The sequence below is a fragment of the Pagrus major genome, chromosome 16 (assembly GCF_040436345.1).
Source record: "Pagrus major chromosome 16, Pma_NU_1.0".
NCBI lineage: Eukaryota > Metazoa > Chordata > Actinopteri > Spariformes > Sparidae > Pagrus > Pagrus major.
Window position 1 is genome coordinate 8,385,700 of NC_133230.1, and position 25,582 is coordinate 8,411,281.

The 25,582-nt window shown below is 43.8% G+C and overlaps 1 protein-coding gene across 2 annotated transcripts in view; it reads left to right on the forward strand.

Moving 5' to 3' along the window:
• The window catches only part of tnika (TRAF2 and NCK interacting kinase a), a 65,565-nt gene that overhangs the window by 24,414 nt on the left and 15,569 nt on the right, over positions 1–25,582 (forward strand). The window contains exons 3-16 of one of the 2 annotated variants that reach the window (XM_073483148.1): positions 6,478–6,534; positions 7,474–7,599; positions 9,134–9,244; positions 11,587–11,677; positions 12,112–12,242; positions 12,343–12,397; positions 13,244–13,322; positions 13,418–13,593; positions 16,762–16,828; positions 16,918–17,116; positions 18,145–18,261; positions 20,807–21,022; positions 21,378–21,977; positions 25,414–25,578. In XM_073483148.1, coding sequence (XP_073339249.1) covers positions 6,478–6,534; positions 7,474–7,599; positions 9,134–9,244; positions 11,587–11,677; positions 12,112–12,242; positions 12,343–12,397; positions 13,244–13,322; positions 13,418–13,593; positions 16,762–16,828; positions 16,918–17,116; positions 18,145–18,261; positions 20,807–21,022; positions 21,378–21,977; positions 25,414–25,578 — 2,190 coding nt within the window. The remainder of the gene's footprint in view (positions 1–6,477; positions 6,535–7,473; positions 7,600–9,133; positions 9,245–11,586; positions 11,678–12,111; positions 12,243–12,342; positions 12,398–13,243; positions 13,323–13,417; positions 13,594–16,761; positions 16,829–16,917; positions 17,117–18,144; positions 18,262–20,806; positions 21,023–21,377; positions 21,978–25,413; positions 25,579–25,582) is intronic. The other variant, XM_073483149.1, reaches the window with a different exon arrangement.

Consider the following 25,582-nt stretch of genomic DNA (forward strand, 5'->3'; position numbering starts at 1 on the left):
ACTCCGAGTGCTTAACTGGCGTTTTGCTTTCACTTGGCAGATGCAATTAATCATAATTATGTGTTGATGATAATTGCTGGAATAGGTGCACTTTGTGTCGGCGTGACACCTCGGCTCGCGGTGCACACGGAAGGGGACGGATGAGAGATGAGACGGTGGCGTAATGTTGGACCTAAAATCCGTTTTGCATGGCCACCTTTCACCACAGTTACGGGCTTTTATAGACAAAGTGATGGACGAGTGGTGACATGAATTAGAGCTGGATTGCTCTTCAGCAGACGGCGGTTTCGAAAAGTGAGGGATTGTTAAATGCTGAAAACGGTTTGATTGAACATGAGTAGGGTGTATTTACTTTTGATAGTAGTTTAAGTGGGATAAAGAAGTTTAAATATGTAACACGTACACAGGACACAAGTATTAGTAGATTGACAGAAACTGAATCCCCAGCAGTTCTGAGAGGTGGTTAATGGATAGGGGTTTGGAATGTAGTTTGACAAAACAAGATGTCACATGTCATTTTGTGGTATTTTTGGATGTTTGCATTGAATAAAAAAAAGAAGATTCAGTCAGTTTCTGCTCACCCCCGTGCTGATGGAAAGTTGGGGGAAGTTGCATAGACCATGAAACATTTTTGGAGCTTCACAGCAAAACGGCATTGCAGCATTCTCCTAAACAGACGAAGAAAAGGGGGACTTGTTTTGAAAATGTAACATAACAGGGCTCCGTACAGCTCGTCTTATGTAATCCTAGTTTAAGGGTTCAGAGATTTCAAATTGATTTGAAAAGACTTTTTTTTTTTAAAGCTGAAAGCCTGCTGTGCTAAAAGCAGAACTGACACCCCTTCTAAAGTGGGTGCGTGAGCTCGACTCTGCATCAGGGGTGTAAAGACTGTGTATTATTCAAATCATTTGTATGGAGCCATTTTATGTTTTTTGTTTGCTCTGCAGCTCCAGAAATGTTTTGTTTTATTGTTATTATTTTCATTTGGGTGAACTTATCCTCGAAACTGCTGCTTTTCTTTGTCTTTTGCGATCATAAATTGGGTTTGGGAGTGTTAGTCTGACAAAACAAGCAATTTGAGGATCTTTTGGATGTTTTGAGATCAATATTTTTCATTATTTTCGAATACTTTATCGAACGAATGACGACTTTATTAATCAAAAATAATACTAACCAGATAAACCGATAATCATGACTACATTATTATCAGCCCAGGTCAGATCAACAGGAAATCAGCAGCTGCAGCCCTAACTGGCTCTTAAAAAATGATCAATAGGTGGATGGCACAGTTTTCAAAGATTGTACATCATAAGCAGATCACACCATAAGTGGACAAACAGATAGGGGGAGATGGGTCTATAGTCTTTAAGAAAACCAGTGCGCATGCTATTGTCCTTTAAATAACAAATGTACAACAGATATTTTCAATACAAGTGATCCTGCTTTATGAAGCATATTCCTGTTTTTGTGGGTGGAACCATCAGAGAAGAGACCCACACTCCATTTTGAATCTCAACCCATACAGTAGTTGAAGACAGACTGACCTGCGGGGACGACGCCGAGCAATGACTCCACCATGATGCAGCCGCCTGAAGGCTGATTGGAGATCAGTTGGGTATCAGTTTGCTGTCTCCATCACAGCACGGCCATCCGAGCGGAACAAACATAGTCAATTTTGGTCTGTTATCACTCAAACGCACCTGGCCTCCTTGTGGGTGTGTGCGGAGGTGTGTGCGTGCCAGAGTGACAGATGTTTTGCTATCATATTTGGTCAAAAAAATACCTCCACAGGATTAAAAAATGGGAAGAAAATTGTGGATTGGACACACGTGAAGATAATTTCCTACACCTAATTTAGAATGTGATTGAAGTTAATGCACAGCACGCTCGCTGTAATGACGGGAAGAAGTAGATGAAAGCATTTGTGTGCGCAAGGGTTCAGCATGTGTGTTTTCTCTTGCTTTGCAGAGAAACTCAGAGAGCCCACGTCAGTGCATTGTGGTTTGCAGAAGGCGCTAGATGCATTAGCAGAGGCAAAGTGGAAGGGTTGCAGGGAGTCCTCTGTTTGTGTCATATTTGCTTGTCGGGCTCAAAGCCGAACGCTGTTTTCACTGGCATTAGCGTTCAGCTCAGTCATGTTCACGCAAGACCCGCTTTTCACAGGCTGCTGGTCTGAGCTGCGAGGCATGAGCGAGACGGAGACCGAAAATGCGAAGGGACGGGAAAGTAAGCGAGACATCCAGGGGGAGGGAGGGAGGGAGGGAGACATAACGAGAGGCATAAAGAGGAAATTGTGAGAAGTTAAGAGGGTTAGATAATGAGCGAGAGAATCAGGGATAAGAGAGAGGGAGGGAGGGAGGGAGGGAGAGGCAGAAAACACAGATCTAGGTCAGAGAGGCAAAGCAGTCAACAAACGAGTGGAGAGGGGGATGAACAGGCCTGCGAGGCTCAAAGCTTCTGGTTCTGAATGGGCAAGGATCGAGGAGACAATGAGCCATGCTTACAAGAAAGACCGGAGAAGGACGATGACAAAACAATTAAAATGTTGTTGGAAATCTGTTTTTTACATTGTTATTCATTCACACGGCTGCAGCAAACTTCTATTTCCACTTCTGATTAAAGGAATAGTTCGGCATTTTAGTAAATGCACGATTGAGCTTGATGAGAAGGTCGAGATCACCCTCTTTGTCTGTGGGTTAAGTACGGAGGCGCAGTCAGGAGGCGAGAAGCTTAGCTTAGCTTAGCATAGCATAAAAACCGGAGGCAGGAGGGAAACAGTTCAAAATGATGCTAAAGCAACCATAGACATCATAAATATGCTGGACGGACATGTTTACTGTTGTTCATGGTTTGCTACATGTGCTAATATGCATATTTTTTGAGCATCACCAGGCAGGCTAACAGTTTCCACCTGTTTCAAGTCTTTACGCTAAGCTAGGCTATCCGTCCACTGGCTCCTTCACATGTCACACTAACGAGAGCGGTATCGTTTTCCTCATAAAACTCCAAGCGAGAAAACAAATAACTTTCCCGAGTGCTTTAATCTGCCAGTTGTTGAACAGCAGATAAGAACTTCCCAGAGCTTAAGATAACATCTTTAAATCGCTTTGTGCTTTTGTTTTTGTGCAACCGACACTGCAAAAACCAAATAAAGTGAATATGCAATGATATGAAACAGGGAAAAAAAGCAAATCATCTCATTTTGGAAGCTGTACTCTGCAAACATTTGTCATTTTAGCTTGATGGATGACTGTTGACGAGACAGTTAATTGTTAACGGGGTTCGGCGCTGATCGTTTTACCGGTCGCCCTCCCGAATCGTTTTGACATCATTGTTAGACACGCCATCCCGTTTAACTGCTGTGGAAACGCTATTTTAGTTGACGTTCATTTATCCAGACTCATCTTTTGGATTTGCAAATAAATGACCGGGGAGAGGACCGAGAGGGAGTGAGAGATGAAGATGAGCAGACAGTGCTAATTCCTCTCTGTTGCTCCTTTCACACTCGGTCATTTAATAAGGCTGGATGACATTACTGCTCGAGGAGGGAACGAGGGATGGAGGAAGGGAGGCTGTCAGGTGGCTCAGTGTAATGAATCTTTATCCAGCCCCGATGACGCCCATGTCCAATATCTATTTGACACACTCTCTCTCCCTCCCTCTGCTCTCTAATTCCCTCAGTCGTTCTCTCGCCCTCCCTCTTCTCGACGTCTCTGCACATGTGTGGGTGTTTTTTGCAAGAGTCCTTCTGTCTGTGGAAATAAAGGGGGATCTTTTCTGCTTTTTTATGAGTATGTGTGTCCTCAAGTGTATGTGTGAGTTTCTGGTTCGTAAGTGGCTGTAATGCCTTTGTTGGTCTCCAACAAAGCCAGTCCTTGTGCTCGTGGAATTGGGGCAGTCTGATCCTAATGAGAAATCCCTGTTCAATCTTTCCAGCTCTTTTTGCTCTCACAGAATCTGGACTGTGTGTGTGTGGGAGAGAGAGAGAGAGTGAGCAAACGAGAGGCTGATCACAGTGTTCAAACATCCAGTGGTGCTTAGTTTGCATTGTGCAGCGCTGGATTGTGACACAATGAATTATCATATTAAAACCCTAACTTTCTTTTAGTAATACATCAGCGAGTTTCAAAGTTTTTTTCAATTCCGGAGGAGCTGCTCAATGAGAAATTAAACGCGAGGATTTAAAGGGAGCTCGGCTGGCGTTAACATATTGCCAGTCATCTCGTGGGAACCCCACCGAATGTACAAGTGTCGAGTTTTATTCTCACTTAAAGCTCAGAGAAGATGTTTGCTTCGAGGTCCGAGGCAAGTCTCGCCACTCGGCAGCAATTTGGCAAGGGCTCACTGGCAGTTATTTTGGCCCAACAGGACCAGGCCCCCATCTAAATGGATGGGGAGAGAGCCACAACTACGTCACAGATAATCTGATAAAGTCTGATTAAAAAAAGCTTATAACGTTTGGTGCCTTTCCCCCCAAAATCCAAAACTTGTTTGGAATCAGGATTGTACATGTTTTTGCTGAATTCATTAAATCGCTCTGACCTCAGTCCAGAACAATAAGTATCATCATCACTTTTTGGCCCTAATAGAGATTTCATTGTATCATTATGTTGACCGCTGGCCAGTTCTGCTACTTTATAAAATATGAGTGTTGAGGAACAAGTAAGCTTTATTAAGTCGCCCACATTTTTTCGCAGTTAATAACTGTATTTATTGAATAAGCTCCAACTCTGAAGCTATTCATCTAGTAAAGCGAGTTTTCAGTGAGCCTGTGAGTACGATTGATCTGTTAAAACGAGATAAAAGTAGAATCTGAGGCGGTGAGAATGACTAATGACCGGTGGCGGGGTGCAGAGATGGTCTTGTTGCTATAAAATCACTCCTGCAAAATGAATTGCAAGGCAATAACACCACAAACTTTTTTTTTTATTTATCCATAATACACTTCTGTTCTTACTGTAGCATTCCTGTTTTGGTTGAGGCGCTCATTATCAGAATAACCCTTCGATTAAAAGCCCTCAGGAGGCGCTTTCGAGCCAGACCATTAATGCCATCTGGTTTATAACAATTCCACCAGGAAAAACAGTCCTGCCCTTGTTTTGAGTGCGAGTGTGTGTCCTTGGCTGTGTGTGTGTGTGTGTGTGTGTGTGTGTGTGTATTTGTTTGTTTGTGCCACTGCTGCTAAGCCGCTCTGCTCAGACTGTAACATGCTAATCAGTCGAGTCCAGACAGGTGGAAGTAATAGCCGTCAGTCGTTTTAGCGTCTCTAGCCCTGTTAGCTTCATTAGCTAATCACAGCCACAGATGCTCTGTTGCAAACGGACCACTTGGGCCTTCAGTTTGCCCCTCAGCTCCCAATCTCCCAGTTTCTCGCCTCCTGGCTCCCTCAGGCATCTGCCTAGCCTGGATATTACACAACACAGTCAAGTGTGCGGACTGGTATCCGTCTTTTGTTTGTTCGCTTCTCCATCTCGTATATCTATATCTTTTGACTACAACTTTTACGGGCAGCTGAAGTCAAATCACAGTGACATCTACAGGGGAATTACGTTGACCCAGTCGTGTCCTTTTTTTCCCCCGCTATCCATCATCTTTTCAGTTGCTGATCAATGGAGAAGCGGTGTAATGGTAATGATTTGTCAGTTTCCTTCGATTTATTCGACTGTGACATCAGAGGATTAAGATAGAAACGTTCGGAAAAGGGGATATCAAAAACTTCAGACGCAGAATGATTTATTGGCTTTAACTTCTAGTCTAGTCATAGATATTCAATAATTTCGAGAAAGACTTGATTTGAAACGCCTATGTACCTTTCTATCAGTTTGGGGATAATGGCAGTTTACAATCCATTATTTTGGTGATGGGGTGACACTTTCTGGACTGTGTCTTAAAATATGTTGTATTTGTCTCTTATGTGACCGGATTACCTTTGGGATGTCCTGTTTACAATAAGTATTGTGGTGTTTGAATGATAGAGGAAGACATACAGCTGCATATACTGAGTATTTGAGTTCCTGACTTTAACTTTGATTCATGCTTTTAGTATTTAATCATGAATATTGAATGCTTTCGAGAAATACTCTTTGCTTTAGCAGCGTCAGAAAACCTTACTAACTGTTGTTATGTGCTGTAACGTCTTGCATGTAAAGACCTTTGTGTCAGCTTGGGAATAACAGCAGTCCATCATGCAGTACTTGTGGTGGGCTGACGCTTAACATTTAGAATTTTTGTTTTAAAGGTTACATATTGTCTTTGTCACGTATTAAACTGGGCCAGCTTCTGGAAGTCATGTTTACTACAGGATTTTTGCAAGTGCATGCTCCTAGGGGAAATGTTATGATCTGGTGCTATACAAATAAAGATTGATTGACTGATTCAATGCAGAAAGACCAACTACTGTAAACCGTAAACTGTTAAATAGACTTTGCCATCTTTTTTTTGTCTTTGACCGTCCCTCTCCTTTCCTCCTTTCACCAGGGTCGCCATGTTAAGACCGGGCAGCTGGCAGCCATCAAGGTCATGGATGTCACCGGGGTAAGAATCACACATACACGCGTGCGCTCTCACACTCGCGCACGTACCCACGCACAGCAAATCATCTCAAGTGATTATACCACCGTCGACCATGTCATCTAATTATGAGCGATGAGTCAGTGCTGGCGTGCGCGCACATGTGCATGTGATGTGGCGGAGAGGAAATGAGGACAGGCCTATTGCCATGGTAATATTAGCTGGAGGTATTAGGACAGCAGTGTGGTCTCAGGCGTGTCTGTAAAGCAGGAGGGAATCTCAGCTATATTTAGAGATCCTCTCACCCTACGCCTCGCTGTCAGCGCTCAGCTGCCAGCGAAACAATGGAGGACTGCAGGAATGAGGCAACAAAAGAGCATGAATGGATGAGTGAGTGGATAAGGATATGAACATATGCAGGTGTGTAAATTACCAAAGGAAGAGACGAGTGCGAGCAATGAATAAACAAATAAACGGGTATGAATGGCTGTGGTGTGTGAATAAATCTGCTTAAATACAATAAAAATGAATGACTGTGCTAATTAATGAAAATTAAATGAAGTGCAAAGACAATTTGCTAACTAAATGAGCCGCCACTGTACAGAATCAGCTCACTAAAACAAGTGTTTTTGTTTTCATGCGTGATGAACACTAAATTGAAGTAATCACTGCATAATTTTGTGCATAATGAATAAGAAATTACATTTTTAAGTAACCGAACGGCTTGTTTCAAACAACTGCTTTTGGCTTTTGTGGCGGCAATCCCCCTTAAACGAAAGCAATTAAAAAGTAATGCTGTTATTGTGGAATATTTAGAGCCCAGCTGTGTGAGTTTCTGGCAGTTAAATGGCCCCGTCAACAACTTTATTCATTTCCCTATTAAGATGCACGAGGGGTCACACGTAGAGGTCGTGTGTTTTCATGACGCCTGTTGATTTTTCTCTCTTCTTGCGTGTGTGTCAGGATGAAGAAGAGGAGATTAAAGCGGAAATTAACATGCTGAAGAAGTACAGCCACCACCGGAACATCGCCACCTACTACGGAGCTTTCGTCAAGAAAAACCCTCCCGGCATAGATGACCAGCTCTGGGTACGTGCTTCTCGTCTGCATGTTTAGAAATCTCTATAAGAGGGTGGCTGTGGTCTGCGCAGAGCACAACAGAATGGAGTGACTTTCCATTCTTCACACTTAGATTGAAAAGAAGTGAGTGTGTAGTTTGTGACTGCGCTGAAATATGCTGTATGCTTAACGTGTGTGCGTGAAAGATATAAAGCATATGAACGAGTGTGTGGCTGGCTGGCTGCTGCAATAAATCATGTGTTAACGCGATCTGAGGGAGCCCTCTCTCCTCTGATCCTGTAGCATTCATCACACAACAATGGGAGGACGCACACACACACACAAACATATGCATATACACACAGCAGCCTGATCTACTGCCGGCATAATTCCCCCTGACTCAACAGCCTGTTTTCCCTGTGTGCGTGTGTTAATGAGTGAGCAACATGAGCATGAGTTGCATGTTTGCGTGCTTTGGCATGTATCCCCTCATGTCTATGCATACTGTATGAGTGTGTTTCCTTTGTCTTTGCTTGAGTACACTTGCTCATCCTGGATGAAGGGGGTCGGCTGTTCCTTGCCAACTTCCTCTCAGTCTGTAATCCAGAGTGATGATGAGGGGAGCTTGAAGCAGAGCCAGAACTGACCAGCTGAACTTTTGCCCGGATATCTGCAGGGGGATGTAATGCTGGGAAGGATGAATGACGAGAGGAGAGATGAGTGCATGAGGCAGCTAAGGATGGAGAGAGAGGAGAGGGATGGACAGAATGGACACATTGTGTTTGGGTCAAGAGATGGACTTGATTCATTCATGTGATCTCGTGACCCCGTTTAGTCAGTCTCTGCAGTCGTTTCGGTGGTGTGTGACTATGGCTGTGTTGTTAATGTGTGTTGCTGTCTGTCTGTAACGCATTTGCAGTAATGTGATTGTGGGTACTGTGTATTTTCTTTATAAGTTGAAGAAAGCCCTTTTTATTCTGTGCACATGCATCAGTACCCAGTCTATATAGCCTTATAAATACTGGATTTCTGAGGCAGATTACCATAGCAATTCTTGTAAATATTATCAATCTAAGCCAACAATATATCAAATGATATTTTTTTGTGATGAATATGTGTCTCATTCAAGATATTTAATACAATTAAGGTAATCTGATGGTGTTCACGAGACTTTCAGCTCACCAGACTGAAAAAGGAGGGTGTGTGTGCCCGATCAGAACGTGAACGCACACTTACTCTAACAAACAAACTACATTAAATATATTTTAAGACACAAATGTCTTGATTGGTGGTTGATATGGTGGTTATTTTATTCTCCATGACTAGCTGTAGTAACCTGATTTTGGCACATAATGTTACCCTGTTGTTGTATCGGTCAGGCTCTAATAGGATTAGGTGCAAGGCCAGTAGAAAAATGTACTGTGATACATACATAAATAAACAAATCTGATTCTTCACTAGCTCCCTTATTATCTTGGTAAGATGCTTTATGAGTTACGGGCTTGTTTAGAACAGATTGCTTCCTTTTGCCGAACAGTCAATAATCGACCTTGTGTGTTTGCAGCTGGTCATGGAGTTCTGTGGAGCCGGCTCGGTGACAGACCTGATCAAGAACACCAAGGGCAACTCTCTGAAAGAGGAGTGGACCGCTTACATCTGCCGAGAGATTCTCAGGGTAAGTGGCAAGTCACATCTGTAAAAAAATGTTTCTGCTGTTTAAATCCTACACGTCCCTCATGAGTAGGACATTATTGATCCTTGATGATGTTTTCCTTCTGAATGAATGAAGAAAAAAGAATGGAAAAAAAAGTGATGATTCATAATAGTTCACAGGAAAGTGTTTAGTTTTTCCAAGTCGACGCTCGTCAAGATCGATCAGACAATTAAATGGAAACTATCAAAAACGCCTCTGATTATTCTTCCAAAAATAACTTTTATTTATTTATTGATGTCATTTATTTTCAATTTCTAGACCTGTTTAATGTTAGCGTCCTCCTACACAAAGGGAACCAGGCCTTACAAGTCTGAATCAGATAATCCCCGTTGGAGAAGTTCAAATAATTCCCACTGATAAACACGGCCATAAGATGAATGTGTACACATAATTTTGTTCCACAACAACCGTCATTCTCTATTGTTTTATGCTTTGGTTCCCCAAACGACTTCCTTGTCCTCGCACGGCTACAATCTGCATCAACACCACTGACGAAGCAGAAGTTAAACAACAAGAACAAAATTGCTGTAATTTTATGGTCAGGCTCTTGATTATAACATCGACGACAAACAAAGATTAAAAAAAAAAGGAAATTGAAGCCAAACTTAGTCGTTGCTCTCAACAGCCGCAGGCAGTCCAGAGGCAGCGTCAAGCCAAGACAAAACAGTCTCACTGTGTCATGTCAGGACACGACTCGCTGTTGAGCAATAAAGTGTTGAGTTTTCTGGCATCTATGACACGAGTTGATCTGAAATAACAGCTGTTGTAGCTACTGACACGGGAGCGGGCTAAACCTGTATGAAGCCAACTGTTCCTTTCCTCAGAAAAGAAAGGATCCCAGAAAGGATAAAGTTTGGAGGACATTTCCTCCAAACACCCGAGGTGAACATTTCCGAAAATTGCAAATGTTTTCTGAAAAGTTGTTTTCTGAAATGTTGTTGTGTTTTGACCCTCAGGGGCCACCGTGATAAAGAGATTTCTCGGGTTGTCTGAATTAAAATAAGGGGCTTATATTATAAGAAGGAATATTTGAAAGCATTTTATTATGTCTAACAAGTGAGAGAATAAAAATAATAATAATAAATGTAAACAATGTGTTTCCGTAGATTTAAAGCTCCTTTTGAACAGATCCCCTATATTATTTCTTAAATGTTAATTAAACTTATTACATTAAATGAGAACTGAATTATCTGTAAAGCTTCTCTCCATAGTATTTATAGTTCCTCAGTGTTGTATAACAGACCTGTTCTTAGATAGCGATCACCAGTTGTTTGTGTTCCATGATATCTGTGTTTTTGGAGCGACGTGAAGCAATGAATTGAATCTACTTGGAAAATCTTACCCTTCCTCCCCCATCTTATCTGCATTAACTGGTATTGTGCGTTTCTCGTTTTGGTGAGGGCTATAGCCTCAAACAGAGCGCAGCAATATCACTGCATCTTGTCAGTTAGACGCAGTGCCGCTGTGAACTGAGGCAACAATGGTTTCCCTTCATCCACTTTTATTCCTTTTTTCACCCCTCGTCTCTCATCTTATTTCGTGCTCTATGCTTCCTCTCGTCCTGCTCGGATTTAGTCCGTTTCTCTCTGTGTGCCTCTGTCCCTTCACATTTTGTCTCTCTTCTTCCCCTTTGTCTTCCTTTTTCTCTCCTATTTTTGGGTCCTTGTCTGCCCTCTGTCCCTTTTTAACACACTCTCTTTGTCTCCCGGCTGTCTCGCTTTTCTGTGTTCCTCTCGATATTTCAGTCGCTTTACAGTTGATAAAAGAGGCTTCACTAAAATAAGAATTATTCAACTTTCAAAGCATAATTACCTGACACACACTCGTAACTTGCTTGGCTTCAATACACCAAAAACCTAAAGTATGTTTGAATTTAATTATAATAGAAAAAAGGACCATTTCATGCAAGATAACATGCATAATAATATGATTTCTAACATGTATTCTTTCTGTATATTGAATAGTTGATTTTCCAGACAGAATAATAAAACAGTCACAGACTATACTGGGTATTCATGTATAAATAATACTGCTGCTGCTATATCTACTTCTACTTCTTCTAAAACTACTAATAAGACTGATACTAGCACTTGTACTGCTGCTGTTCTGCCATAAAGCATTTTCATTTGTAAGTAAGGGGTCAGGGGTCAAGGTCAGCCACACAAGAGCAACCTTGGCGCTCCTACTCCTGCTCAAAGATGCCTCCTTTTGTAAACGGGCTCTTTTATATAATAAAATCGTAATAACCATGACTTGGCTCATTGCTGCAGCGGCGTTCCTTCACTGTGTGTCTCTGTCTGCAGGGTCTGACTCATCTCCATCAGCACAAGGTCATCCACAGAGACATCAAGGGACAGAACGTCCTGCTGACTGAGAACGCAGAGGTCAAACTAGGTCAGTCTGTCATCCAACCCCACTTGACAAAACGGCTTTAGGATTGGGAGGGCAGGAGGAGGTATAAAGTTTCAGATGGCTCAGAGGTGTGTGTGTGTTTTCTTTCTTCTTTTATGCTGAATACCAGCCTACTCAACTCTCTGTAGCCACTGTTCGTGTTGCAGATTGCTGAAGAAGGAACTCTGTCTCTTTTTTTTTTCCGCTCTCCCCCTAAAACCCAGTGGGGAGGGGATTATAAAGTGTGCGTGTGTGTCTGTTTGTGTGCATGCAAGCTATTGCAGGTTGGGCAATTCGTTCCTGTTTAGAGTCCATTATCGAATTCAGTAAAGCCCACTGGTGTGCTTCCAAATCAGAGCACACACGCTGAAACAAGCACACAGTGAAAAACAATGTTTTGTTTTGTGTGTGTGTGTGTGTGTGTGTTTGCCCTGCAGTGGACTTTGGTGTTTCAGCCCAGTTGGACAGAACAGTAGGAAGGAGGAACACTTTTATCGGGACGCCATATTGGATGGCACCCGAGGTCATCGCCTGCGACGAGAACCCTGACGCCACGTACGACTTCAAGGTGCTTCAATGTCCTCCTGTCTGCTGAAGATGTCTGTCTGTCTGCTGTGCCCCTCTTTTTTTTTTTTTTTTATTCATGCACTGTGTCTCTGTCATTACAGAGTGATTTATGGTCGCTGGGAATCACAGCAATAGAGATGGCTGAAGGAGCACCACGTACGTACCCAGTCATTAACCCACACCTCTGCTACACATCATTTCTTAGCGCCACTGCATGAGATTGCTGTAATCAGGAGCCGGATCATTTTTCAGTCCGGGCAAATGCAGCTCATCTGCAGCCATAATTCTAATGAAGGCCAAGGAGCAGAAATAGAATTGGTTGTTTCTTCTTCTCTTTGTTTCTTCCCCTTTTCAGTCATATGATGATTATAATTCTGGTTCAGTGAAAAAGCACCTTCTGGTGAAAGTCTGCCCGAGCTGCAGTCGGTCCCTGAACACAGTAATCATAAAGGACATCATTTACTTTTATCAAGGTTGTTCAGTTCTTGTTCTTGTCTGGGAAAGTGCAGTGCTGCATTTGGGAAGAAGGCCTCTAACAGGATAAGATTATTTTAGCCTTCATGCTGAACACAGATGGACGTAAACACAAAGTAATAGCATTAATTAAGATGCCAGCAAATGTTAAAAAAACGGCACAGATAAGACAAACTAAACCTAAACTTGGTGCCTACATTACCCATAATGCAATCCACTGACTGACATGAACAGAGGCAATTTAAAAGATTAAATGCAGCTTCCTCTGGAGCCACAAATGGTTTTATACTACTTTTCTCACATATGCAGTTGAACTCCATTTGTGAGATTTATTACCAACAAGACCTAAGTGTGTATGTTTGTTTGTAAAGCTGCTGGATTGTTATCAGTATCGACAGCATGTATTGATCGTGTTGGGGCTAACTCCGGCTGGCTTTGACTATATGCCACGATAATGTTTAGCGCAATTAGCTGGAAACATTCACCCTAACCCGCCCATTGTCTTGTACCTGGTTTCTGCCTCTTTAGCGCTGTGCGACATGCACCCAATGAGAGCTCTCTTCCTCATCCCACGCAACCCCGCCCCCAGACTCAAGTCGAAGAAGTGGTGAGTGTGTATCACTATTAGAAGCGGGATAATCACATCACAGGATTACAGCAGCTTTTTAATCATTTGCTTCTTTGGTGTGTGTGCGTTTTCAGGTCGAAGAAGTTCCAGTCGTTCATAGAGAGCTGTCTGGTGAAGAGTCACAGCCAGAGACCCAGCACGGAGCAGCTCCTCAAACACCCGTTCATCAGGGACCTGCCCAACGAGAGGCAGGTCCGCATCCAGCTGAAGGACCACATCGACCGCACAAAGAAGAAGAGGGGAGAGAGGGGTGAGGAAGAACACGTGCTGCAGACACACACGTTTTATAGATTTAAACACAGATGTGCGAGTAGATTTACACCGACGTTGTGTGTGTGGAGAGACACTTTCATTAGGAAGATGAGCTTGATAGATTGCAGCTTATAATGATAACATTGTATATCACAGAGTTATGTCATATTAGTGGTTCTTACCCCGAGTGTTTCATTGGATTATTTGACACTAAGACCTACTGATAAAACCAAAAGTAACAAAATTATTTTCAGTTAACATTTTAATCCTTAAAGTGATGTGCTTCTGTAGTCGTGGTTTGTTTGGCGACACCGATGGTGGGGATTTAACAAGTACGACAAACGGTGGTTGAACAGCTACTTAAAGGGATAGTTCGGATTTTTTGACATGAAGTTGTATGACATCCTCACCATCAGTGTCGTGCATCAGCAGTGACTTTTCCCTCACTGCGTCCTGTGAGCCGAGGTCTGTCCCGCTGTTGTTGCTGAAGAAAGTAGTTACGGCTAGTTTGCGGGGTCACTAAGATAAAGCGTTTTGCTTCAAAAAACAATATCCGTTCAAAAGAGTAAAACATTTGCATCACAAAATCGTTAACGACAAAAAAGTCAGACCTCACGATCACCTGGCACTATTTCCCCTCCCTTCGTATCACTGCGCGCTTCCGCCTGTTGACACACGGCACCGCTCCGTCAGCTGTTTCACGGTGTTTACATGCTCGGATGGTAAACGTAAATATGTCTGACTACGAAACGAGTGATGAAGACATTCCTTTTACCACAGAGCCAAAGGGATATCTTTATGAACCCGAATACACAGACACCGAGCTTCGTCAAATGGAGTTAGAACGGGCAGAGAGAGAGGAGAGAGACGGAGAAGCGGTCCAAGCTGAAGTTGGACCTGTACAGACAGTACATAGTTGCTGACAATAATAATAACAGCCATCATATAAAAAGGCACCGTCTTTAGCTTGTAGATAGTTGTTCTTACCTGGGGTCGTGGCACAGCAGCGCTCTTCAAAACATGTTTCTTCCTCTTTCCTGGGCGTGTAGGAACATAATCGTCCTTGCTGAATGTGCACTACACACACGAAGCTTTTTCACCCTTGGCAGTCTCGCTTCAATGTTCAAGCCTATGGCAAGAAGCCAAAGTTGCCTAATAGCAATGTCCGTGACAGGAAAGCGGTGAAATATATACGGCGACTTGGTGTGATCTTTGTTGTTGCAACCCGGATAATCGCAAATCCGCACCATTTTTATATATCCTCTTGTCTAATAATCTCGCTAGTACTCACGTTAGCTCTCTCGCACATCCGAGCATGTAAACACCGTGAAACAGCTGACGGAGCGGTGCCGTGTGTCAACAGGCGGAAGCGCGCAGTGATACAAAGGGAGGGAAAGTAGTGCCAGGTGATCGCGAGGTCTGACTTTTTTGTCGTTAACGATTTTGTGATGCAAATGTTTTACTCTTTTGAACGGATATTGTTTTTTGAAGCAAAACGCTTTATCTTCGTGACCCCGCAAACTAGCCGTAACTACTTTCTTCAGCAACAACAGCGGGACAGACCTCGGCTCACAGGACGCAGTGGGGGAAAAGTCACTGCTGATGCACGACACTGATGGTGAGGATGTCATACAACTTCATGTCAAAAAATCCGAACTATCCCTTTAAAGCTCCAGATCCAACAAAAGACAAACTGGTGTATCTGTTTTCAGTGCAGCCAAACAAACTCATGCTGTTCTTTATAAATAAGTTAGTCAGTGATTGGCCTTTTCACATCACGCAACTAGCAAATATGATCTAATTTATTGCTGCACACAGTTTTGGTATTTGGCAGAGTTGGTGCTAACCTATAAGACAAATAAACTGTGTTTACTGTGACTGTTTCACAATAAAAGCCACCTTGTGTTTTGCCACTTGAGTGCTTTTAATGTGAAGCATAAGAAATGCTTGGTGTGCTTTTAAGAATAACTTAACGTTGGATTACATACTTACATCATTTCCAAGCAATCATTGCATGTTAATGCAATTCGAATCGGATTTTGCATCGGATGGCGGACCCCACCACCACCAATGAAAACTAATATATCCACCTTGTTCCCAACCCTGATGTTACCTACGTGAACTATGGGTGCGACTTTCTGCGTTTTCCATTGTAACAGGACGCTTGTCCTTGTTCTTACAGCGATTAGTATGGATCTAGGGGAGCAACTTTATCTTGTGAGGTATGAAAGTGCCGCTGGTGCATCAGTTATTATGATACTTTGTTGCTTACGCCGAAAGTATCACCCATAATCGTTTCCTCAGTAACTATCCCAGTGATCTTCCTGCAAATGCGTGGATGGACAGGTCATAACAGAATCTGTTAAAAAAAATTGAATAGCCATTGCTGACAACTTTCTTAATCTTAAGGATTGTAACTTCAAAGTGCAGCAGGCCCACACATTGTGGCTTAAGTGCTCTCATACACACACAAAGAAACACACACACTCATTGCACAAAAATGATGGCCATAAGTGTGAGATGTAATACACTTTCAGATGTAGACACAGAGGCAAATTCTCACACACGTGGTGTCACATTCATGCAGCTGGGCAGGAAATAAAAGTGACAGACCTCCATTGCACTGCAGCACGACACACAAACACACACTCAGTCAGGGTGATAGACTGACACTTGCACACAGAGCCGCGGCAGTAAGAACCACATTAACCGCTTCAAGAAACAACACGCTGCAGGGCGGACGACGTGATGATGTATAGAAATGTCTTGTCATTGTAGAGACTCTGGCTTTCTCCAGCTGTCACTTTGTCACATTCAGAGGACAGGTCCGCATGGATGTGTCTCAGGGAGAGCGAGCCGGGCGGCTTCTGCAACCGTTATGCTTTAAGCCCCGCTTGACTGAAAGAGCTCCGAGCTAATGTTCTCCACCTCGCTACACACAGTAAAATTACAATTTATACTCTTATTTAAAGTGGCCGAAAGAAAGTGCCTTGAAGGGGCGAGAATCCAGGAATGCCAAAATCGTGAGCGGTTTAGTAATGAACAAAAGTAGCTCAAGTGAAAAATGTAAAAAGTGAAGTGGAATGGCTTTGCTCTCTGCTGGTTATTACCTCACTCACTTTAGGTTTATTCTTTTCTTATTCTGACGGTTTCCTCTCTCCATCAGATGAGACCGAGTACGAGTACAGCGGCAGTGAAGAGGAGGATGAAGAAAGAGACATGGGTGAACCGAGGTCAGTATTCTCGCATAATCTACAAATATTAAAACGCAAACATCTGACATCTCTTCACAAACTCAAAATCATCGCCGGTCCGTCCCCAGCTCCATCATCAACATACCTGGCGAGTCGACCCTGAGGCGGGACTTCCTGCGCCTCCAGCTGGCTAACAAGGAGCGCTCGGAAGCGCAGCGGCGGCAGCAGCTGGAGCAACAGCAGAATGAGGAGCACAAGCGCTTGCTGTTGGCCGAGAGACAGAAACGCATCGAGGAGCAGAAGGAGCAGAGGCGGCGGCTGGAGGAGGTAAGCAGGAAGAGGCTGATGAAGAAGCATTAACCGTGACCTTTGACCTTGTTGACTGCATTTATTTAGTCAGTATATACATTTGTAACATGGATATTTATGTCAGATTCCCCTTCCTTTAAACATAAATGTTGTGCTGCTGTGTTAATCAGTAATAAAGATTAGCTAGTTCACTTGTCAGTTAGATACTTCACCACCCAGCTACTATTATTATTTACTCTTGTTGCCTAATTATAGCTAGAACCACAGCTAGCTAAATATGTCAAGTAAGCAGGTTAAAAATAAAGATATGTTTTTTTTTCTTCATACCAGTGTCAATAATAAATTGTTCAACATACATACACCCTCTACCTGTTCAGCACAACACTCACAGCAAGCAACCCTGTCCAAATTTACCAGTTAAACCAATTAAACCACGGTGAGTGGGATTAAATGTTTGGCACCTTACCCTGCTCCATTCTGCAGGCTGCAGCCAGGTGCATCGCCTCTGTTTGGCTCTTCACGCTCTCTTCTTTTAAACATCATTTGTCCCAATATGGCAATTTAAAGTCTTTTCACCAATTGGTAGAGGCTGCTGGAGAGGAGGAGAGCAGAAACACACACACACACACACACACACACACACACACACACACACACACACACACACACACACACACACACACACACACAGAGGCAGCCTTTCCCCAGTGTCCTTCTCTTAGTTCCAGAGAGCAGGCTTACAGAAAGAAATCCTTAGCCCATAATCTGTGCGCTCTCTCTGGGTTCCCACTAGGGTTTGCCTCCCAATGCACGGCTAAGCACCATGACTCGACTCAACTAACATGACCCCACCACTCAGGGCCAAGTGTGTGCCTGTGGCTCTGTGTGAGCAAATGCGTGTGTTTGTTTGTGCAAGTGCGAATGTACTGAATACGTTTGTATCCTGTGTGAACCGGAGACAAAATTTCTGAACAATTTGTGTAAAAAACAGACAAGTCATTGTGTTGCGATTTCTGAACCTTCTTGTGCTTCCGTTCTCCTCACAGCAGCAGCAGCGAGAGCGTGAGCTGAGGAAACAGCATGAGAGGGAGCAGAGGAGGCGCTACGAGGAAATGGAGCAGCTCCGTAGAGAGGAGGAGAGGAGGCATGCAGAGAGAGAACAGGTTCATACACTTACTGTAGTATAATATTAAGAAAATATTACTGTATGCAGACAGACAGTGTGGTGCCACAGGAGTGTGTAACGCGATGACAAGTCCAAAATCCCTCATTTGCCCTTTAGTTTTCCTTTGTTTTTCCGTTTCCTTTTAAGGCAACATCTCCCCCCGTCTTCCTGACTCACTGTGATTGTACTCGTCTCCTTAAATGACCTCAAAGTCATATTTTCCTCATGTTTTTCTTTTTCCTTCTTGTCAGGATTTCGGTGTCAGACACTTTTAATCTGATGATACATTGTTTTCCTGTGCTCATGGCTCAGTCCCCTCGTGCAATTCCCCCACTTTCTTCTTCTCAGCTTCTGTCGCCATGTCCATCTTTTGTCAGCCATATTTCAGTCAGTTAATCAGATATTGTTACAACAAAGCGCCACAAAAAGGGTTTTCTTTGGCAGTTAGCCTAAGGCAAATACACAAATTCCCTGAATTTTTCAAAAGAACAACTGAGTATAGCAGTGCTCAGTGTTCGGATCTTTATTGTCCCACGAATTACAGTAGAGGACATGGGACATTGATCACAACAGCTACAGCAAACATCCAAATGAAAAGGATGTATCTGTTTTTTAAAACAATTAAACCATTGGAATGGTGGCCATTGGTAAAGTCCCGCTGAGCAGGGCAGTTAAGGTTTAGTGCAAATTAAGCGCATCAATTGCATTTGGAACAGAGAACAAATTTAAACCTGCTTTTTACCCCGGGAGACCTTTATCTTCGTCCGAAAGGGGAAAAGAATGAGTTCTTCCAAGAGCTGGCTTGTCTGTCTTAGGTATCTGCTATGTGCCGCTTGTTTTGTAGATTTTGTTTTGCACCGAAAAGGTTCCCATACCAAGAAATCAAATAAAAGGTTAAAATTGACTCAATAAAGCAAGAGATTATTACTTTTGTAAAAGCTGTTCTTTTGTGTCAGTAGTTCCCTTAGGACAAAAATCAAGACATGCCCTCTACAATATTACCTGCCGATATTATAAGGCACTAACTAATGGCTGGTTTGCCACACAGGTATGACACTATTGAACGGGTATTTTATGGTCAAAATATCAATGTAAAGAGACTGTCGGGTAGCATAAAAGACTTCCGTGGCTTATGTACGTTATGCGATTGTTCTGTATCTTTCCTTCTACATCTTTCCTGCTCTCTTTTAACAGCTCCTTCCCTTGTCCTCTCATTGAACTTCCTGCTGCTCTGGTGTGTATTTTCTGTCTGTCCTGGTCCCTCTTTATCGCTCTGTTGCACTCCTCCCACGCTTTTTCGAATGTTTTGGAAAGATATATTCAAACCTCTTTTTTTTTTTTTTTTTGTCCCTGCCTCTTTGTCACTTTTCCTTTGTAACGCATTACAACTGTTCGAGAACACGGTCTCCTCTTCGCTTCATCTGGCTTCTGAATCTCATCTTCTCTCCTTATTCACAGCCACCTCGGGAGATTATCCTCTCTATTTTTCTTTCCATCTCTGTATTTCCTCTCTCTCTGTCTGTGTTTAGATGTTCAGATTTCCTGATTTTTGTCTCAGTCTATTTCTATCTCCTTGTGCCGACATGCTGCTCAGGAGTATATCCGTAGACAGCTGGAAGAGGAACAGAGGCAGTTAGAGATTCTCCAGCAGCAGCTACTACAGGAACAAGCATTACTGCTGGTAACCAGAGCCCTCCCACGTGCTACTACTGCTCCCCATCTGTGCTGTGTGGCCCCCTATCCCCACTGCATGCACCCGAGTGGCAGTTGTACAGAGGAACTGACTGTGAGGGAGTCCACAGTCTGAGTCACTCAACCTGTTGGCTACAGATCTGAGGAAAACACGAGGCGGAAACATTGAATTGCTTATCTCTAATGCTTGTGTTGAATTAATTCATATCGCTGATTGCATGTACAGTACCATTAAGTTGGCTGGATCTCAAAGGATTCCCCACAGGGTGCAGAAAAACTGTTTTGTCAGCCACAATCATGTTGGCCCACACAAAGTGAGAACATCCAAGAGAAAGTAGGACATTGTTGTTTTCCCACACAGGGTTTCTCTCACTGCCCCAGTCTTTCCTTGGGCAACAGTTTTGTGCTTTATCAGTGTCAGGAATTCTCAGTATGTTTTGTAGTATTTGTTCACTAATCCTTGCATCCTATTTGAGGATACATTTATTGAAGGAGAGCCTGCAAGGAAACCTTTTGAGATCCAACCCATGTGAACTCCAGAGACCAAAACCCAAGGATGTGTGGGAAAACTGGCCTCTTCCCCATCACTCCCTCCATCTTCCTTCCCCTCAGTACCCAACTTCCTCTCCCCTGTCTCTTTTGCCAAAGCCTTATGTCCAGTAATTTCCTTGTCTCTTTTACCCACCATCAGCTTTATAATACTGATTATAATTGTGAAAGGTTTATGTTCCATACGTGATTCCAGTTGTGCTCATTTTAGTTCAGTTTTGCATGATTTGTGAATGCGTGACTGGAAACAGGTCTGTCTCTCATCACTCCCTCCCATACCCGCTCTTCCTCTCTCCCTCCAGGAGTACAAGCGTAAGCAGGTAGAGGAGCAGCGGCAGGCGGAGCGGCTACAGAGGCAGCTCCAGCAGGAGAGAGCCTACCTGGTGTCTCTACAACAGCAGCAGCAGCAGCAGCAGCAACAACAGCAGCAGCAGGAGGGAAGGCCAGCGGAGAAGAAACCGCTTTACCACTACAAAGATATCATCAATCCTAATGACAAGCCTGCCTGGGCTAAAGAGGTAAGTCACAACATGCATGGTGTACAAAGACATGCATGCAATTGTGATTATGTAATGAGTTATTTTCCATAATGTGCATGTGTTGGCGATTATCCTGGTAATGTCTTGTAAATCGACCCCTGTTGTGCGTCATACACACCAAGTGGCCTTCTTGTGTTGTTAATTTCTTATTCAGCAGGTCTTACTAGACGCAGCAGTCCTGTGAGGAAAGTAGAAAATGGAAAGTGGCGAGTCCTCACCTGTTTAATCCGAAGATGCTCGAGAATTTACGCTGCTGCTCTTTATAATCGCACTGTGATGTCTGCTTTGTGTGTGTTGGTTTTGTTGCTTACCCTCCTCTGACTCTGATTCCTAGGTCCAGAAGCAGCAGCATGTTCAGGGTAACCCACCCCACTCCAAACTACGACATCACCAGTCATTCAACCAACCGGCTTCATCCCCTGGCTCTCACGGCCAACACAGAGCTCAGGCCCCTAGGCGAACCCCATCCCATGGTGCCCAGCTCCTCTCCAACCACCTCCCCCATATCCGTATATCACTCGACCCCGGTGAACCCCTAGATCCTGGGCTGAAGCAGGAGATAAGTCAGCAAGTCAGAGAGTTTAGGGCTCAGAATCTCAGTCAGAGAGGGCGCAGCCCAGGTCGAGTCCAAAATCACAACCAGGCTGCTAGCCAAGGGCCAAATAAAGGACCTACTAAGAGTCATAAAGAGCAGTCTAGTCAAGGGCCAGTCAGCCCGTCTAGTCCAGTGCTCAACCCTTATGCTCTGGGGCCCAGTAATCAGCAAGAAAAGTCTAGAGACAGGCCTCTCTCTGCCCCCAATCAGGCAGCCATCCAAGGGCTAATGTCTCCCGACCCACAGCTTAAGGCCCTTCAACCTTATCCTCAGTCCCCAAGACAGGTCCAGGAACCCCAGCCTGGATCCAACCATATCGCCATTCCTGCAATCAAACTGGTTAGTGACCGTCCTCGCTACAGGTCGCACTCACCTTGCCATAGAATAGATGTAGATGTAGAACTGGAGTATCAGGGAGGGTGGCAGAAAGGGATGAGGACAGCCGTCAGCACTGAGAACCTTATGATGCACTCGGACTGGATGGTCACACCATCTGACTCAACTGACCCCCTCTCTCAATCCTTCCCTGCCAGTGCTCTCTACTCCAACCTACCTAGACAAAGAAACTCCTACTCACCTGCCTACAACATGGGCAACTTTCTTGAAGTCCCTGATAACAGTCGCTCTTGTTTCCTTACTTCTGATACGGATAGAAGAGGAGACAAAGGGGGGCAGAACGCAAGAAGAGCTAGTACCTCTATGATTGACCTTTTTGCCTCTGCCCCGGCAGACATACTCAGACAGAACCTGAACCAGAATTCCTCTCACTGCTTGCTACCCAGCTCTCCATCCTCTCCACTTCCTTGGTTGGCCCTATCTCCACGCACCTCTCCACAAAACTCCCCGTCTTACTCCCCCTTATCCACAAGCCCATGCTCCAGCTTTTCCCCTCAATTCTCTCCTGAGATCTTTGTGACCAACATGGACGACAGAACCCTCGGTCCTTTCCGCAATCACCTCAACTTGAACAACACTGGAACCATCCACCTCATCTCACCTGCCACTACCCCTCACTGCTCCCCGTATGGCTCTCCCTTTGGATCCCAGTCCTGTATCAGATCTGTTGGAGCAGAGTGCTAGACCCTTGTCCAAAACACACATGTATAGGAACACACTCACATTTTTGTACTTATATATTTGTGACTGAAATAATGCATTCCCCAGCCACAAATCCTTACCGTAACCATTATGTCTACATGCTGAACTTCATACAAGGGCGCCCACACTACCAGAAAGTAAACCTGGAAGCAAGAAAACTTATTTGGTGTATGCGCCATGCAATCAATTCTCATTGGACTGAATAGGCGGCATCTTTGCCTTCGGTGTCAAGTTCTATCATCAATCTATGACTCTATCCTATTTGTTGAACCCTGTGTTGCCTTTAGTACTGGCTGATACAACATTAAGGTTTACTTCCGTATCTCCAAATTTAAATGCTTACTTGATATATGATGAACTGATGACACAATCGTAAAAATACCCCAATCTGATCTTTAAATATTGAATTGTAGCCCAAATAAGTGTTCTCACATGGTCACAAAATAAAACATCTACTACCTCTTTAACAAAACCATTACATAAGCTCAACCCTAAAACCAAGTGTTGACTCTCAAAACAGCCCCACATTAGTCCTCACAAAGATAGAAGTACAAGAGCATACATACTGTGATAACTTATATTATATATATATTATATATTCTTACATACAAACACACAATGAACAATACAGATCTGTGTATATATTCACATTTATCTTTTGATAATAATGGTTAATGGATAATGGTTTTTTATACTCACAATATTCTCCACTGGGACTGAGATCCAGACGAGAGGCGCCCATATTCTGGGACAGTCTCTAATATCACTCTGAACCATTGGTAGCTTCGTAAACCACAGCCCAACCCCAACCCCAACCCCCCACCCTACCAGCCACCTTGTTACCCAAAAAGCACCATGGCAAGCCCCCCTTCCTAGACACGCCGGTGTCGCTGTCATCGGGAAAACCCACCCATCCCAACTCCTTTTTAGGTCAGTCAACAAATCTCGGCTTGGTGATGGGTGCTGGCCAAGTGGTGATGGTGGGATCATTCTAACAACCCTGAAACCTCAGAGGATGCCCTATATACTCCATCTGCTCTCCTTTCTTATCTTTCTCTGTCTACTTTCTTAGTGTAGATGCGGCAGTGATCACAACTAACTAACAAATGCTTTGTGTTTTCTCCGCTATAGAAGAATAAGCTTTTGGGTAGTTGGCTGGAGGCACACCGTAGACCGTACAAATAGTGGACGGAGCTTCTGGGTCTGAAAAGTGAAGCCAATAGAGAAGTTCCTAAATCATAATAAAATTATGATCTCATCTAGAGTTAAATAGACGAAAAAGCATGGTATGCTTTAGAGTGAGGCTACCTTGTGATTGATAAGTTGCTACCACCTACCTAGTGTCACTTCTGGCTCCACAAAACCATAATGACGACGGCTGTAATGCCAAACTTGGGGGTTTTAAAAAGGTAGTCCACAAACTAACGAGTGACGCAGAAAATAAAGATTAAAGCAGCACTACCCAAAAGGTTTTTCTTCTGTAAAGGACTCTTCTTGTAGTAATCTCTCTTTCTCTTAGGTGAATTGATGATCATTTTAACCTCGATCGCCCGCTGCCTTCACAGATCAAACTCGCCTTCGATCACAGCAGTGCTTCTCCTGAACCGCTACATGTGTCTTTTTCATTTGTTGTCCGTACTGAGCTTCATCAGTAGTTGCATTTCTTTCCAAGTGAACAACCAACAAAATATTTGGGACGTTTTCTGCCGCCATGTACTGTATGTCATAGTTACCTTGGTGTAGTTGACTCCCTTGCAGGCAACTAACAAAGATTTGAGGAATGACACAGTATTGCATAGTTGTTCCGACCCAGGTCATAATCTTGAATAATCCGACTAGATTATAAGATCATGTGGAATTACTGAAAGCCTCCAAAGGGGATACTTATCATTGCACACGCACGTTTACCTGGGGGCTATTGACACTATGCTCTGCTGAGCCATGACTCAACCCTCCACCAACCGTTGAGTAGATTGTTTAGAGTGGAAAAGTGTGATTTGGGCAGTTGGGAGCATTCCTCGGAGCCTTCTCTCACTGCACAGCAGATAATCTGATAATCTGATTACATTGGCAAGAGGAGCTTTCTGCCTTCCTCACTCAGATATTTGGTGCTCGTTGGCAGCGACGCGCACACGCACTCCCACAAGTCGGTGGAAACAGTCACTCAAGCTCGTTTGTTCACTAACAATCAAACATGCATTCAAATGTGTGCACTCACTACCTTGGCATGTAGTGGAATCTGTCATTTTGGTTTGAATGTGGTGTCTGTTGAAGAAGATAAGGGGTAATTCTTGACCTTTTCCCAAAGCCATCAGACATTCTTACTCCTCAGCTGTATGTAGGACAAGAAGATAAGCATAGACAAACAAGTAGATGGGGTGAGCAAGGACACAAATGTTCCTTTGAGGGTTTCTGTGGAAGTCTGGCTGTGCTTCAACTGCATATTATTTTAAGAAAAGGGCAGTTAAGACAGGTTACAACAAGAAAACAGAAGACTTTTACTGAATCTGTTGGAGCAGATTCTTTCATGAGTCATGAATGTCATGGGTGATAAGATTTTCTGGTGGCTCATAGAGGTGCATGTGGTGGAACGATACCCGCAGTAGGTCGATCGTGGTGATTGGTTGTTGTGCTGCGTGACGGGCTGTGAGTGACAGTGGTATGTGACCTGTCCCAGGTGGAGGAGCGATCTAAGCTGAACAGACAGAGCTCCCCAGCGCTGCAGCACAAAGTGTCCAACCGTATCTCCGACCCCTCCCTCCCTCCCCGCTCCGAGTCCTTCAGCAGTGGGGGCATGCAGCCCGCCCGCACCCCACCCATCCACCGCTCCATCGAACCACAGGTGT